We start from the raw sequence: 16,204 nt of genomic DNA, 5'->3' as shown, positions 1-16,204 counted from the left end.
TATAGATGAAGTTTTACTCTATATTGTATAGACCAATCTCTATCTAGTTCATAGATTTGGCCATTGTAGACTATTGCGATCATAGTTTCACTACGCTTCTTGAGTTCTTCCATTGCAGTTCTAGACTCTAAAAGGCAACTTTTGCATCATTTATTAGAACTGTACTCTACACTGCAAACTGTAAAGGAGTTGAGCTTATATAATTATCTATCAGAAAAGTTAAGGAGTGAGTTCACTAATTGTAGTATGTACTCTACATTGCAAACAGTAAAAAGTAGTATCATAAATATACATCTTCCATTGCATTAAACAAACTAATTAAAGCTTAAATATTTATTCATTTACAAGCAAAACCTCAGTTGCCTGTCAGGATTTTCATAAATAGAAGAATTAATGCATGCATGCGTGCCTCCTTAACAAACAAAATAATGAACTATTGATCTTTTATTTTTTTTTAAAAAAAAAAGAATTGACAGTGGTGGTCTTTGACCTATAAATTAAGAGATATTCTTCAAGCACCACAAAAGTTTTATATGTGTTGTGATGGTGGTGCGCAGTGGAGAGACCTAACAAACAAATGGTGGTGGCAATGGCGATGGCAATGGCATGTGGAGCTTCATCATCAGTGTGTCGGCGGTGGGCCCGACCACACTGTCGAGCTACATGCCGCTGTGGGCCCGTCCTCCTCCTCCTGATCCTCCTCCTCCATCTCCAGTTTAATTAATCGGTTGAGGAGGAGGAGGAGCGTGGATGAGGCTGCAGGAGTATCTTTCCCAGCGTGCAAGCCACATAACAGACAGCATCGCAGCCTTCCCCTCCTCACGTACACACCCCCATCATTCCCCCACCCTTCCTTCCTCTCTCTCTCTCTCTCTCTCCCCCTCTCTTTCTCATCTCCACTAGACCCACCGGCTCACTTGGCCTCACCCCTTTCCTTTCCTCGTCGATCGTCTCGCCTCTCTCAGCACCACCACCATCACCCTCTGCATGCATGGAACTTCCTGCTGCTCACAAACTCCAGGTATGTTTCTTGAAACTAGCTACTATACTTCACTAGCTATATATGATGAGAGATCTGCAGACAGTATCGCCCAGCTAGATCGATGTTTTTTTTCTTCTTTTTTCTTCCTTGTCTTCGGGTTATTGATTTTTGGTTTTATTGTATGGACCTGCTTCCTCACTGAATTTAGGGTTTTTCCTGACTGAATTACAGGTCTTTTAATTATCAGAAGCTCATGTTTTTTTTTTAAAAAAAAGTTATTAATTCATCTAGAGCACGCGAATCTCACTTTGCCCTTGAGCAACGGGTGCAAGTTGCTCTCTTGATTAATTAGAAAGATCTCCATGCCTTAAAATTAAAGAGGCAGCTTTTCTAAAAGCTGACACATCCCCCCTAAATCGCATCCATTGTTCTTGCTCTGATTAAAGCTCTAGCTAGCTAATAGGGCTCTTTCCGTATCGTTTACACCAGTATATTGTCGGCAGGCTGATCACAGAGCCAAACACGTCGTCACCTGTTTGATTTATTACACTGGTGGTAATAGATCTCACTTACAGTTCGTTTGATCACCTAATCTACTGCTCCAGAAACTGAATTTCCAGGTTTTGATGGAAAGTGAGAACCAAATTTGTGGAGTATTTAACAAGATCCAAATTAAACACATATTAAACTTCTATGTAACTACTCTTCCTTTTCAGATTTATGAAAACCACTTGAAGGTAAAGATAGAGAAAATGAAAGATCCTTTTCCTGATCTGGATTTGATCAGTTATCTATTACAGTATCAACTTGCTAGTCCACAAATTAAAGAAAATTCTATGTTCTTCCTGATTGATTAATATGCATGGAAAGTCATATTGCAGCCAGTGCCTGGACATCATCACTCGCAAGGAATGGTGTTAAACCCCAAGAACCAACAACAACAACAAGCACAAGCCCAAGCACAAGGGCAAGAAAAGAAGGCAAGGCCTCAGCCAGAGCAAGCTCTCAAGTGCCCTCGGTGCGCCTCCACCAACACCAAGTTCTGCTACTACAACAACTACAGTCTCTCGCAGCCGCGATACTTCTGCAAGAGTTGCAGAAGGTACTGGACCCAAGGGGGGTCCCTTAGGAATGTCCCCGTCGGAGGTGGCTGCCGGAAGAACAAAAAATCATCGTCGTCGGCGGCGGCGGCAGCGGCATCCTTGACAAAAATCAACAAGTCGTCATCTGATCTCGACGACAACACTGCCAACCTGCTGGCCAACTCCTTCCCTCCACTCCCCTCAATCCCTCACCTCTCCGACGACCTGACCTTGGCCTTTGCTGCTGGCCTCCACAGGCAACCACATGATAATGGCTTTCTTCTAGGGCATAATGCAGTTAATAATATCCCTTCTGCAAACCCTAGCTTTCTTGACATATTGAGGAGCACTGCTACTGCTGCCTCCTCTGTTAATGATCATAATCTGAATAGTATTCCAAACGCTGAGGATTTGAGCAACCTGTACTACGGTTCAGAAGAGGGGTTCTTGTCGTTCGACGGAGATCTGCAACCAAGAAGAGTGCAGGGTGGCCATGAAGGGTCATGCAGCAAGGACATGGAGGAAGGTGGTGGTGGGGATCTGCAGACAAAGGGAGCGATGGGACTAAATTCATGGCATGGACTCGTCATGAATGGAAGCTCCTTCATGGAGGCTGCAAGGATGGACATGTCCACCTCCACACTTGGAGATGCTTACACTTTCTTCTAAAAACTACTGAAACTTAAAAGTTCCATCTTTTCTTTTCTTTTCTTCTTTGGGTTACATGGCCTTCTTGTGTTCTATTAGTTTGTATTGATTTTAGCATAATGGTGTGGGATTAGTGATTAATTTTGTTCAAGTCCGGAGAGTCCAATCGAATTTAAAATTGAATGACAAGACTTGTTAGTATTTAAATATCATAAGTGCATGCAAACTCTGAAAGTTGTGGAGATTTCGCAATGTTTTAACACAGGTTTGGATTACAATTTACAAGTACTGTATTAATTTCATGTTGCTATTATGGATGCAAATTAATAATGGGAAAGAATATATATGTTGTTAAGGTCTAACTAACTATGATGCAAATTAATTTAAATGAAATCATTATTCAAAATCACTAGAATGGCACAAGAGGAAACTTTCTCCTCATAAGAAATTCGCCAACAGGAAAGAAAATGTATAACTAACTATGAAGGGATCCACCTTGCTCAAAAGATGTAAAGAAATTCATTGACAAAAGAAAGAATAATTAAGCTAAGTCATCCATTCAAACTATCATGATCCAATAATTAAATACTTTTAATATGTAAAATAAACTTAGAGGGTAAAAAAAAAAGTAAAGAATCTAACAAGAAATGTGCTCATTCTTATACAAAAAGTGGAATCCACCATCCCAGCAGCCCCACACGGTCGGCCCCACGACCATCTGTGAGGAGGTAAATCGAGAGAAATGTGCTCATTCAACCCAAGTACTCATGGTATATAATAATAGGAATTTTTAAGAGAACACTACCATGAACTTAATATATTCCTTGTGGTGACTACTTTGACTATCATGAAGGAAGTAGTTTGAGTGCACTATTTGAGGAGTTGCTCTAATTAGTGTGTTGAACACTACCATTTAAGAGATTAAAGAGCTCAGCGATTGAAAGGGTTTGATTGATAGATGATCGAGAATTTGAGAAATAATATCTATTGCACTCAAGAATATGAGAAATCACATCTATTGGATCCTATCACTCATCATTAACCTTGAAACACTCTATCCATCTTAGAGGATATTTGCGAAGGATACGCTTGATGTAGAGTATTTTTGAATTGACCCTCTATCTTGTAGATAGAAAAACAGACTAGACTAGACTAGACAGACCCATTAGACCAACTAAACAAATTAGATTATACAAACAAATAAACTAGACTAGATAAACAAACCAAATAGGCACATACTAGATTAGACTAGACAGATGGACTAAATTGGCTAGATAGATAAACCAAACAAACAAACAAATAAAGAAGTATCCAATTAGGTGTTCTTAAAGTACTTTATCCAAGCTAGGAATGATAAATTTCTATTCACCAACATGAGAAAGAGTATTGAAATATGCAATAATTTTTTTGATTATATTTTTAGAAAGTGTTTGAAAATATAATAGTATAGAGTTCTTTATTATTTTTAAAAAGATCAATATAGTTCTTTGATAGTTTAATTTAGTTTTATTTAAAAAAGTTTATTAGAAAAATAAATCATATCGCCAATGTATAAAAGAGTTTAGAATATGGTGTATTATAATTAAATTTTTGAGAGAATATAATTTTTAATTTTCAATGCCATGTTTGTTGCAATATCTCTACACCTTTTATTTTACTTAATAATACACTCAAGAACTTGCTGTGATAGTCTTGATGTTCTTTGCTTCTTGTGCAAGTTAACAAATATAATAACTACTAAAATTTTAAGTGATAGGAAGAGATGTCAAATCAAGAGTACTAGGTTGGATTGTGACCTAGCATATGAAAATTCTTTAAGGGCAAAAGACAAATTTCATTGGCGAATATTCTTTCCACCCAAACTCCTTAAAAGAATTTTTTTTTAAACTTCAATTGATAATTCATGTTTATCCATCGCTTTAAGAATAACTAGAAGAATCAAATTGAAGTAAAAAAAGCTTCATATGTTCGAATCACTAGTCACATTTGAGGCATGTTGGAAGTTTTAAGATTTTTAATTCTTTGATTTCGCACCACCTTGCAAATTAGATCAATCACAAATGATGTATACCGTTTAGAGATATTATACCTTTGTACGTAGATCATAAATATTAGTTGTTCAATCTTAAATTGCTCAACATGACTCATCCCTCATGCATAGCAAAAGTAGCATTAGCATTCTTAGTGATCTTTTAAAGACCATTGCTAGAGAGAGAGAGAGAGAGAGAGAGAGAACGTGGTCGCACCAAGACACCAAATGAGGAGAGGGTTCAACCACTTAAGAGGAGGAGAGAGTAGAATCAAATCATAATCATGCTCTCTTAGTCCCTTTGCTAATAAAAAATCTTTTTCAAATTAATAGCCTAAGATTTATATCGATCCTTCTATTTATGAAGGATTCTCTATGAAATTAATTTTCTAAATATAATTAAGATTTAATTTATAATGGAAATCCAATTAAAATTTAACCAAATTTAATTAGGTCCTCCAAATTTGATTGAAATAAATTGACCCATTAGTTTATTTCAATTAAGACCTTTAAATTTAATTGAACTAGCTAAAATTCAATTAGTCTAAATAACAAAATTAAATTGAAATAAGAAATTATTTATTGAGATAAATTTAAAAAATAATTCTTTATTTGTCTAGTCTTAGATTGGTACATAACATCTAATCATGACTAATCCTTATAAATGTCCCTCTCGCTTTGGTGTGCACCATCCACATCTTGCCATCATCGTCGTCTCATCTTCTCTCCTCTCATGTAGGTGCTAGTACCTTCATGCTATAATATGATTTCTAGTCACATTGATAAAGTAGAGGTTAAGCAATGTTGGAACATTGCATAATGAAAAGTGAACACACTACACTTTGTAAGTGGTATAAGTAATACCTATTGATTTCTTCTAGGTATCCCATTAATACACATTTGTCACTAATGCTTTACATAATCTTCTCGGCTCTAAATCTTAAGGAATGAAAGATTCAATAGACTTAGAAGGACTCCTATTTACTCATTCTAGATCAAATCATATCCACCAAGGTGTAATATTTCTACTTTCAAATAGACAATTCATCTATGGTGTTCTCGAAATCCTTATGAGATGATTACATTATCTTTCAAATGATTTATAAACTCAATAAATAAATATTCACCATCACAATCCAATTGAAAGATCTTAATATTTTACCTATTTAATTTTCTACTTCAAAGCTAAACTTTTTGAATTTTTCAAAGGCTTTTGATTTGAGTTTCATAGTGTACAAATAGCTATAAAGAGATTGATCATTTGTAGAGACTATAAAGTATAAGAAACCTCCACATACTTGAGTGGACATGGGCCCACAATCATCATTATGTTGTAGCCCAAAAGATGTGTGGCCTATTCTCCCTTTCTTTCTCGTAAAAGGAGACTTAATGATCTTGTCAAGTAAATAAGACTTGTAGATAGCAAATTATACATAATCAAATGTTCCTAGATATTATGAAATTGAAAAGTGACTCTTGCTTATGTGGTCGAGTTGATTATGCAATAGATAAATTTTATTCAGATTACTTGTGTCATCTGATTTCTACATTGAAAATCAATGTCTAAATCTAGAGCATATAAAGCATTATTATTTTATCATCGTTATAGCAAACAATACTTTTGTAGAAAGGAAAATGATTATTCTTAAATAAAGATTGAAAGCCACATGATCTTTCCATAAAAGAATGGAATTAATGTTCTTATTACTTTCACTAGAAATCTAATGACAATCAGTAGGCTCCTATGACTAAGTAGCAACATTATCTCATTACTAATGAGTAGAAGCTACTTGATGACGGTTTAGAGGTAGGGAGATTTATTTCAAGCCCATTAATACAAAAGCTTCATTAGCTTTCTTATTCTCTATCTCTTAAAGGTACTCTTTATTGTTGTGGCAAAGGTGATACTCTCACTCCAGAGGCCCTTCCAATACTATACCAAGTAATTTACCAAGCAATTTAAAAAGAGGTAAATCACGAGGAGTTTTGTCTTAGTCCAGTGACCCACTGTATAAGGGGATGAGGCAAAAATTAGTATGATCACATCTCTAGTGACTTGGCTTCTGGTAGTGGAAGCAAACCACACATGAGCTTTTTGTTTTACTTCAAGTCTCAGCCTTCAAATATGAGCAACAACTCTCCAAGAGTTTTTCCCCCTCTCTTAGTCATGTTAAAGTTGGCGATGAAGTCGCCATAGTTAGTTGTTTGTGATGGATTCATTACCAAGTTGACAAAGTTTCGACATCCATTTCATGTTCATCTCTGCTAGTCTTTCAAAATAAATTATCTATATCTATCGCATTCATTTCAACTCATACTTCCATGGTCGTGCAACTTTTGAAAGGCTGATTGATCTCATACTAATCAAAATAGGTTTTTTTTTCCCTCATACAATTCTTCCAACCTTGTCATGATTGTATAGTTGTGCCTAAAGATATGAGTTACACCCCGATCGAGGTCCCATTAACTACTAAGTATTCCATTAGTGGCTCTAGTGGGAGAGGTTTCTTTATCATATAGACAATCCATTAATGTGTGAAGACCATCCTCAAGTTCTGGCAACCTCAATGATATAGAAGTGATATTTCCTACCGCAATAGTTAACAACTTGTTCATCAAGAGCAATTAATTAGTAATTACACCCTGCTATTAAATAAAATTTAATTTGACAAATCCCTCACTATTTTTTATGAGTCTCCAATTTTTTGATGAAAAATTCCAGAAACTTAAGGTTGGGTTTTGATTAGATATCTAATTCCTAGATTTGTTGGGTTGGCAAGTCTTTAAGATTCACATCATGTGACTCCCAGCCCTTCACCTCCATTTTTAATAGGTCTTGAATTATCTCAACAATTCAAGGTGATTGGAGCTGATTAGAAAATGGTTGTGGCACACAGTTGGTCTGATCATATGGTTTCAGAACTTCCATTTGCAGTAAATGGTTGATGCCTGATTAGAAGGGGAAAAAAACTGACAATCTCAGAGAAATTGCAAACCAATATTCTTTTGCAAATTTTACTCTCTACCAGCTTAGATTTTACTTAGCATTATGTTACTCTCTGCCAACTCTTCCAAAGTGGATTAGAGCTCTCACAATTATCTTTGAACGAAAAAAGAACTAATAAAGTTTGTATGCTCATACTCTAGCAATGATCAAGAACTGATAAAATCTATAAAGCAACTTCAGTGAACAGCTTAATCCAATTACTGTCCTTGCTGCAGCCTATTAATTATCTATATAAAATGGAAATGGTTCGATCGACAAACATCAACAGTGAAGACTAAACTAGAGAAGTTTAGTAGTAATTACAGTATTGATAATATTAACTCATGTACATGGTGCCTGATCAAGAACCCAAAATATCGACAATTATCAGTGGCACACAGTTTGTTCCGTAATGCATTGTTCGGATAATTAAGGATGAACCACAGTAGCCAGGAAGTAGCTTTTTAATTTAATCCAATACAAGTAAATCATGATATCCTCCCAAGGGTCAAGCAGCCATCTTAGGTTGGAACTATCACATACTAAACTTGCCTTCAAGTAACCATCTTAGATTGGGATTGTTACATACTAAACTTGCCTTATAGATGAGTTGCAACCTCTAACAAATTACTCCAATGTCAACCATCAATCTCAGTCATCTCTTTTCTATGACTAAATCCATAATACATCTCTAATTAAAAGAGTGCAACTTCATTGAAGTCTGGAAGGCACAGCAAGTCTCTTATCTCTTAGAGGCATGAGCTCTCAAAAATTTCAAAAAGCAACAGAAGATTAACAACAATCAGTTACTTCTAACATAAACTTCTAAGTTCTTGTGCTAAGCCCAAGATCTGTTGCTAAATCTAACTTATGGAATCAAATTATTTATTGCAACAGTTCTAAAGCAAAGTTTAATGAAAATTAAGAGCGTACCCCAACAGGAACTCCAACATCTTGTATAAATTCTAACAGATAGAAATAAATCAAGTATTACAGCAAATATAAAGCCAAGTCTGTAATGAAATTAACATGCATGAATCATCATACAGATTCTATAACACTATGACTGAAACAAGCAATGTTCAATTCATATGATAAAAAAAATAGATTGATAGCAGAAAGTACAATAAAATTCAGATCTACAGATTAGAGGAAAACACGTACATATTTTTTTTAAAAAAAAATCTTAAAAAGAACAGATTTACCATCCACAATTCAGAATCTACCTAAAATAATGATCTTTTGAGCTTTGAAAGATAGCAAACATGAGGAGGATGAGCACGATCTAATCGCCATGGCGTAAACCAGAAAACATCAGATCTGCGCATCAGACACGTCCAGGAGCGGCTGCAGAGACGGCGGCGGAGGTGGCTCCGCCGAGGAAGGACAAGAGACTGGAAGCGCTGCCAGTCTCCTGCTCATCGAGGAACAGATCCTCCGGGACGCGAAAGGCCCCGTGGGCTGCGACTATGCCGGCGCCAACCACAAGGGCAGAGACGATGATCGATCCGACAGAGGTGAGGAAGACGACGAGGACGGACAGCAGGACAAGACCACCTAGGGTCTCCCGGTTGGAGAAAGTACGGCCAAAGAAGATTAGGGGCTGATCGGAGGGGCGAAAAAGGTAAAGCAGGCACCAGGCGGCGAGGAGCGCGAGAAGGATGAGGAGAGAGAAAGGGTTGGTGACGAGGGAGACGGCGAGGACGAGGGCGACCACGGCGGCGTAGTTGACGCGGAAGTAGGCGAGGTTCTTGCGGAGGCGGGAGGTGGCTTCGGAGATGGATTCCGGGCGGGAGAAGGCGGAGCGATCGGCGAGCTCAGACCATGGGCGGCGATCGGAGAGGGAGCGGCGGACGGAGTCGTTGAGTTGCGAGAGAAACAGGCGGAAGGCGGGGGTGGAGACGGGGGCGGTGGGAGCGGATCCGGCGGAGGCGGGGTTGGAGAGCGGGAGAGGCGTCTGGGAGGGGGCGGAGGACATCATCGGATCGAATCGGAGGAAGAGAAAGAAGGTGGTGGTGTTGGTAGATCGGGAGATGTAGAAAGGAAGGAGGTGCCGCCGTTATTTTAATTTGGGTATAAAATCGGAGGAGGAGAGGAAGAGGTGGATTTGTTTACAATGTGTTTCCTCCGCGTACACGGCCAAAGACGCGTTAGTGTTAAAAAAAAACAACAAAACAAAATAGAAGGGCATCCTCTATCGTGATCAGAGATGTTAGGTCCGGTTCAGGTAGGAAAATAGATGAAAAAAAATTAATGAATTAATCTAATTTAAATATATTATTAAATATTAGAAAAATTATTGGTGCAATCGACTTTAGATCAAGATTGATCGTATTGATCAAACTCAATTTGACTCGAGTTGGGAGTCTGATGTTTGATCAATATGTTGGCTCGATGTTAAGTAGATCTAGGTTAATCGGATATTTGCGATGAAAAGTCCAAGCGGATCATGAAAGATCAGACATTTTACATAAAATGGAAAGTCCAAGTAGGTAATGGAGGACTTAAACACTTGGCACGAGATGGAAAGTCTAAGTGAGTCAAGGTTGACCGAATACTTGATGATTGGAAGTCCAACAGGGAAGTTGGCAAGAGGAAAGTCCAAGTGGATCAAGGTTGATCGGACATTTAGTGATTTAAAATCCTGACAGATTAAGATTGATTGAATGTTAGGTAACAGTGAAATTCTGATAGATTGAGGTTGATTGGATATTAGTCAGCGAGGAAGTTTCGACATGCCAAGATTAGCCGAATGTCAGACAAATAGGAAGTCCTGACAAGTCAAGGTTGATCGAATGTCAAGCAACGATAAAGTCCCGACAGGTCAAGGTTGATCAGATACTCAACGATAAGGAAATCCTGACATATCAAGGTTGACTAGATGTCAAGCAACGATGAAGCCCTGGCAGGTCAAGATTAATCAAATGCTAGACAACGGGACGTCTTGACAGGTCAAGGATGACAGGATGTCATACAAAGAAAGTCAAGAAACGACAGAGCAAACTTTCGAATGTCATAATTTTTTACTCGGATCATATCAGAACCAAAATGATTTTGGTGCGAAACGAAGTTTGTTCAGAGATGTATCTTGTTACTTAAATCGATTCGACAGATTATGTATATCAATCTACTGATTTAGATCAGAATCAAATAGAAGCAAATTGATTAGACTAATCAGGACAATTAGTTGACTGGTGCTATTTTAAAAAAAATGATAATCCCAGTAGCCACATCTCTGGGGGTGGCCGGCCCGGTCCCACGGAAGTTTCCCAGACCACCAGGGTAAATCGGGAAGCGTAAACGGCGGTCAATCCAGATGCCCAGCATCCTTTGATTGTGTTCCCCATTTGGAAAAATTCCTACAAATACGCCGTATCTGGGGATCGAACCGCGGGTCCCTGAACAACCCGGATGTCCTACCGTTGCACCATTGTCCCGGGGACGATTGCTATTTTAGAAGCATACAGAAATGAATCAATTTGACTAATATTTGAAAATTCAATAAAATCAGACAGAATTTCAAAAGGTTCAGAAATCATTATTTGATCGCTGACTAAATCAGTCAACTGGTAGAGAATATTAGTCGATTGATAGGTAAAAATCAACCCTAACAACAATCGTATAAATAGGGTTTCGCTTAAAGGAGAAGAAGTCAGTTTTTGGGAGTTTGAGGACGAAGTACTACTGCATTTCCAGACCAATAAGAGGTTATTTCAAGCAACAAGAAAATATCCAAAGCAAGATCTCATTGTAAATGTGTTTTTGTTTTCATTTATATTTGTATGTGTGTTCTTATTTCTTATTGTATTGTTGTGTTCTTGTAAGAACAAGCTTGTGAAAGGCTTCTCTACCTCCGAAAGGTATGTAAAAAGAGAAGTTCATAGTAGAAGTAGATAGCTCGGAGTGGACCGTTGAATTAGTCACCTCAAAAAGGCGGATATCGAGTAAAATTTTGGACTTGTGCATGTGGAGTCACATTTGAATCAAGGTTTCCGTTGTGTATTCAAACGACGAGCATAAAATCAAAGATGAGAAGCGATCGAAGTTATTCATCCCCCCTCTAGCTCGCATGAATCCTAACAGGATTGACTCGCTCCGTCAAACAATTTAAATGGGTTGGATTGGTATTTTATCATTCCATTTTAATGTGGGTCCAACAACCCATGTGGATTGGTTCGCAGTGGGCTTGAGTTGGCCCGCGGCGGAGTTGGGTTGAGTCACGGGCTGAGAATTTTTTTCTTCAAAAATTTAAAATACAAGTGAAAATTTAATGAGTTCGTAGGCTTAACTCACCTAATCCACAACTAAACTTAAAATTTTTATTATTTTATATATATATTTTTTATTTTTTGATAGACTCGTTGACTTAACCCATGCCTAATCCGCAATTCAGATGTAAAAATTTTAACTATATATATATATATATATATAATTTTTTGATAGGTCCATGGATTGATCCGTCTAATCTGTAACTCGCCTTGAGTTGGATTGGGTTAGAGATTTTCTAACCCACTAAGATGGCAGGCTGACCCATCCCACCCTGTCATATGATGAGTTTTTGATGGATTAGCTAGCTCATCTTGTTATAGGTTGGCCTATTTGACCGCACTAATCATAATTTTTATTAAATGACCATTTTATTTTTTAAAAATATTAAAATAGTACTTTTATCTTATTTTTATTTTTAAAATATTTTTATTCTTTTAATTTTATTTAAAATTATTTTAATATAAAATAATTTAACTAAAATTATTTATAATAATTTGAATGAAAGTTACTATTTGTTATATAAGAGTGCTTGTCAAAGTTCTCATTTTTATTACTATCTTATATTTTTTAGGTCAGAAGTGAATTTTAAAAACTGAGTTATAAAAATGTAAAAAAAAATTTGAACGCTCATTAAGATGAACACGTTACACAAGAAATATATATCCATCTCGAGCCTGTTGGGCCTCCCCTCAAGTCTGGCCCGTTACATTATAGCAATTTTAAATAAAATTATTATAATAGTATTAAAGAAAATTTGACTAAGTTAGAATCATATTGGTCAAATTAAAATAATTTTAATTACGTTAGAAAATTTTTAATATAATAATATTATATGTGTTATAATTTTAATTAAATAAGAGTAATTTTATTTTTGATTATAATAATTTTAATATTTTTAGAATAAAAAATAAGATAAAGTGTTGTTTTAATATTTTTAAAAATGAAGATTTTTTTGTCAATAAAAAAATTAAGGTACTTTCTTCATTTTTAACCCAAAAATCTTAAGTTGAATAGGACTAATTGCCATTTTGATTCTGAAAAATCAGCGGTAAAAAATGTTTGAATTTTAGAAAAGATGGAAGAAAAACTAAATCAGCCCCGAATGTAAGTAGGTGCTCTTATATATAGATCATATTTGTCTCTACAGACTTAGTCGAGTTGGTATTTGAATGATAAATTTACAACGATCTTATAGATTTCAGTAAAATATAAATTAGAGTTGACTTATGTTTATGCATCGACTATTAAAATTCTGACACTACTTAGATTTTTGCAGTTGATAATTTAAAAATAGTATGACTACCAATTGATCTCAAATAATAAAAAAATAGTCTACAAATGGTATTATCACATACATATTGAGAAAGTCACCTATATGAGCAAACTTCAAAAACTAAAAGATGCTTAATTTAATTGATTTGGCAGACATGTGAGGATCCTAAAACAAAGAGTGAAGTTGAGTCTTTGAGAGAACTTGAGAATTCTTGCATGGCATAGTCATTTAGTACAAGTTGTTATATACAATTAACAATTGTAATTAAACTTCCCCAAGTTAAAAATATGGATATTGATGTTTTTAAAAGAATTTATTTTGACTTTTGAAGACTATAGAGAATTTGGGTTTAATAGACCATGACATAAGCTAAACAACCTTACTGACGTCTGTCTTCTTCTCCAATAGTAGTAGCCCTAGTTGCTGCTCTTTTCCAGCTAACAACCACCACAGCGGGCCCCTTTGTGCATGCCTTTACGCACTCTTCCAGTGTCTCTGCAGTTGTCGCCGGAGTTAGCCGAGGTAATCGTTGGAGCTCACCGAGGCTAACGGCAAAGAGAGAAAGGTATTCTCCCTTTCCCCTTCCCTATTCCAGCAGCCTTCTTTTATTTTCAACCTCACCCTCTAGCAAGACTAACACCAACTGCTGATCTCCTATTTTTTTTGTTTCCTAGGTGAGCCCAACAGCAAGATCCATAGCTGCTGGTTGTTGCCGGAGCTGACCAACAACAACCCTAATTGTTGTCCTTCTTCCTCACCAACAAGAGTAACTCTCTTCTTGAGAGAGGCAGCCTTACACACCCAACAGTAGTAACCTAATTGTTGTCAGCCTTACACACCCAACTAGTAGTAACTTGTACAACCACTAATTAAAAGGTTGATTGGCCAGGGGTTTCATATCAACGAAATTCTTTTGCTATTTCATCGGTCAAAGGAACATTACGAGGTATATATATTTTTTATTTTAATCGATTTATTTAGGATGGTTAAATAAAGTTGTTATTAGATAGTAGTGAAGGTCTCATTTAGGTATGAGGAATATTATAAGGTAGCGAAGCCAGATCAAAAATGATATTTTGGGTTAGATTTTATGTTATCCTTCTTATTCAATATCATTTTGAGTATTTAAATTATATAGGCTTGTATAATTATTTACAAAAAAAAGATTAAAATGATATTTAAAATAATAAAATGAGTCTTAAAAGAATTAAATCACTAGAGGATAAATAAGTAATATTATTTTATGTTTACATGTGGATTTTATATGAAAATTAATTAAGATGGAAAGAGGTATTTTAAAAATTAAAATGAATGTTTTGAATAATTTTCCTTATACCTTGTCTTTAGATTTGCTTGACCTTCTATATTATTGATACTTGTAATTTCATATTATATAACTTTTATCTGTAGATCCTATAATGATATTTTAATGAATTACCATAATTCATATGAAAAAGTTAATTTGGATTGATTGTTTAGACTTTGAATTGAATTTAAAATTGAACAATTATGATAAATGGAGAAAATAAAATATTAAAAGTGTAAACTTTGAGTTAGTTTTATACTAGAGTACTTGATCATTCACATGAATTGTGGTAGAGTAAGTCGTCCATGGTCAATATTTATTTGTACGATAATATTTTATTATGTATTCCATTGATGAGGAGGTTATTAATTTTAACTTGCTAACCTAACACTATTATTGTATTGACTGCTTAGCAAGAAAAAGAAATGAATAGAAAAGGAAAAGGAGAATGACAATGGGAGGGAAAGGAAATAGATTTCCTACTCTTGTATACTGTAGATATGAATGAAAAGAAAATCATGATATTTATAGTCGATTACATATCAACAGAATTGAACAAAAACCATGATCATATTCTAAACATATATAGCAACATGATAGCAGATATAAAACTGAATAAAACCCTAAGCAAGACTGCAACTACACTACTGCATGTGCCAGAATAACTACTGATCATCAGAAAACTATACATACAAAACCTGAACAAAATCAAACTCACTTTGGTACGTACGTGCATCATTAGAAACTGATCAGATATATGTAACTTGGTTTGAACTAAAAACTGATTAAAGTTTGGCTGGCCCAATCACAAACTGAACAGCATCAAACTCAACTTTGTACATGATCAGAAACTGATCATCACAGTTATTTCAGTAGCAGGAGCAGGAACTGAACACACCAAACTCAGCTTCGTAAATAATATTAAAAAACCATCATACCTTGTGTTTTCTTTGTAGATCATGTGGTAACAAGGAACCTATTGCATTTTATTTAACTCTAGGGTTTTTAGGCCTTGAATATTTATTTATAGAGGATTCACGTCCAAACTCTAAACTCTAAGTTTGTTGGGCCTTGGAGATTGTGGGTTGTAGACCGTGAGGGGGTCACATCCAATTATGACTCTCAAATAACTATGCTACCAAGAGAATAGAGAACCTAGAAATCATACTCGATCGAACTAGAGAGCTCAAAAAACTGATAATGCTTAGAGGGGATATATAATTGGCCGAGGAACTTGGGATGCTGAGTCGCGCGAAGCACTCCAGCTGAGTCCTATCTGATCTGGAGAGCAAAGCCATGCACATATGTACGTGGTACTGAACTAAACTAGGGTTGTTTTCCACGGTATTAGATGATATTCCTATCCTTTCTTCATGATCCCACTAAAATACGTGGAAAGTGATGCCCTATGACACGGTCATGCTCCCTCCTGCGCGTTGACAAGGAGCAACTGAGCTTCATTCTGTACGCCTTGATGAGGAGCCACTAGGATTGACAACAAAGAATACGGCAAGCTCGTATTTCCTTGTCACAGGCATGCTCCATTCCATGCCATGGAAAGGTGTAATTGAGATTTTTAACAGCAAACACAGTCAACCCATGTCCCTTGACATGGACATGCTTTATTAT

The 16,204-nt window shown here is 36.1% G+C and overlaps 2 protein-coding genes across 2 annotated transcripts; one reads left to right on the top strand and one right to left on the bottom strand.

Moving 5' to 3' along the window:
- Positions 1-753: 753 nt before the first annotated feature.
- On the top strand, positions 754-2,927 carry LOC141827931 (uncharacterized). Its single transcript, XM_074715276.1, has 2 exons — positions 754-1,021; positions 1,864-2,927. Exons 1-2 carry the CDS (start codon positions 992-994, stop codon positions 2,731-2,733), a joined length of 900 nt encoding a protein of 299 aa, XP_074571377.1. The 5' UTR covers positions 754-991; the 3' UTR covers positions 2,734-2,927.
- Positions 2,928-8,819: 5,892 nt separating this feature from the next.
- On the bottom strand, positions 8,820-9,820 carry LOC141828131 (PRA1 family protein B3-like). Its single transcript, XM_074715502.1, has one exon. It carries the CDS (start codon positions 9,706-9,708, stop codon positions 9,055-9,057), a length of 654 nt encoding a protein of 217 aa, XP_074571603.1. The 5' UTR covers positions 9,709-9,820; the 3' UTR covers positions 8,820-9,054.
- Positions 9,821-16,204: the final 6,384 nt, after the last annotated feature.

Source organism: Curcuma longa, chromosome 4, assembly GCF_044706935.1.
Source record: "Curcuma longa cultivar G26 ecotype Majalengka, Jawa Barat chromosome 4, ITB_CL_G26_1.1, whole genome shotgun sequence".
Classification (NCBI taxonomy): Eukaryota; Viridiplantae; Streptophyta; class Magnoliopsida; order Zingiberales; family Zingiberaceae; genus Curcuma; species Curcuma longa.
This window is presented reverse-complemented; position numbering and strand designations above follow the sequence as displayed.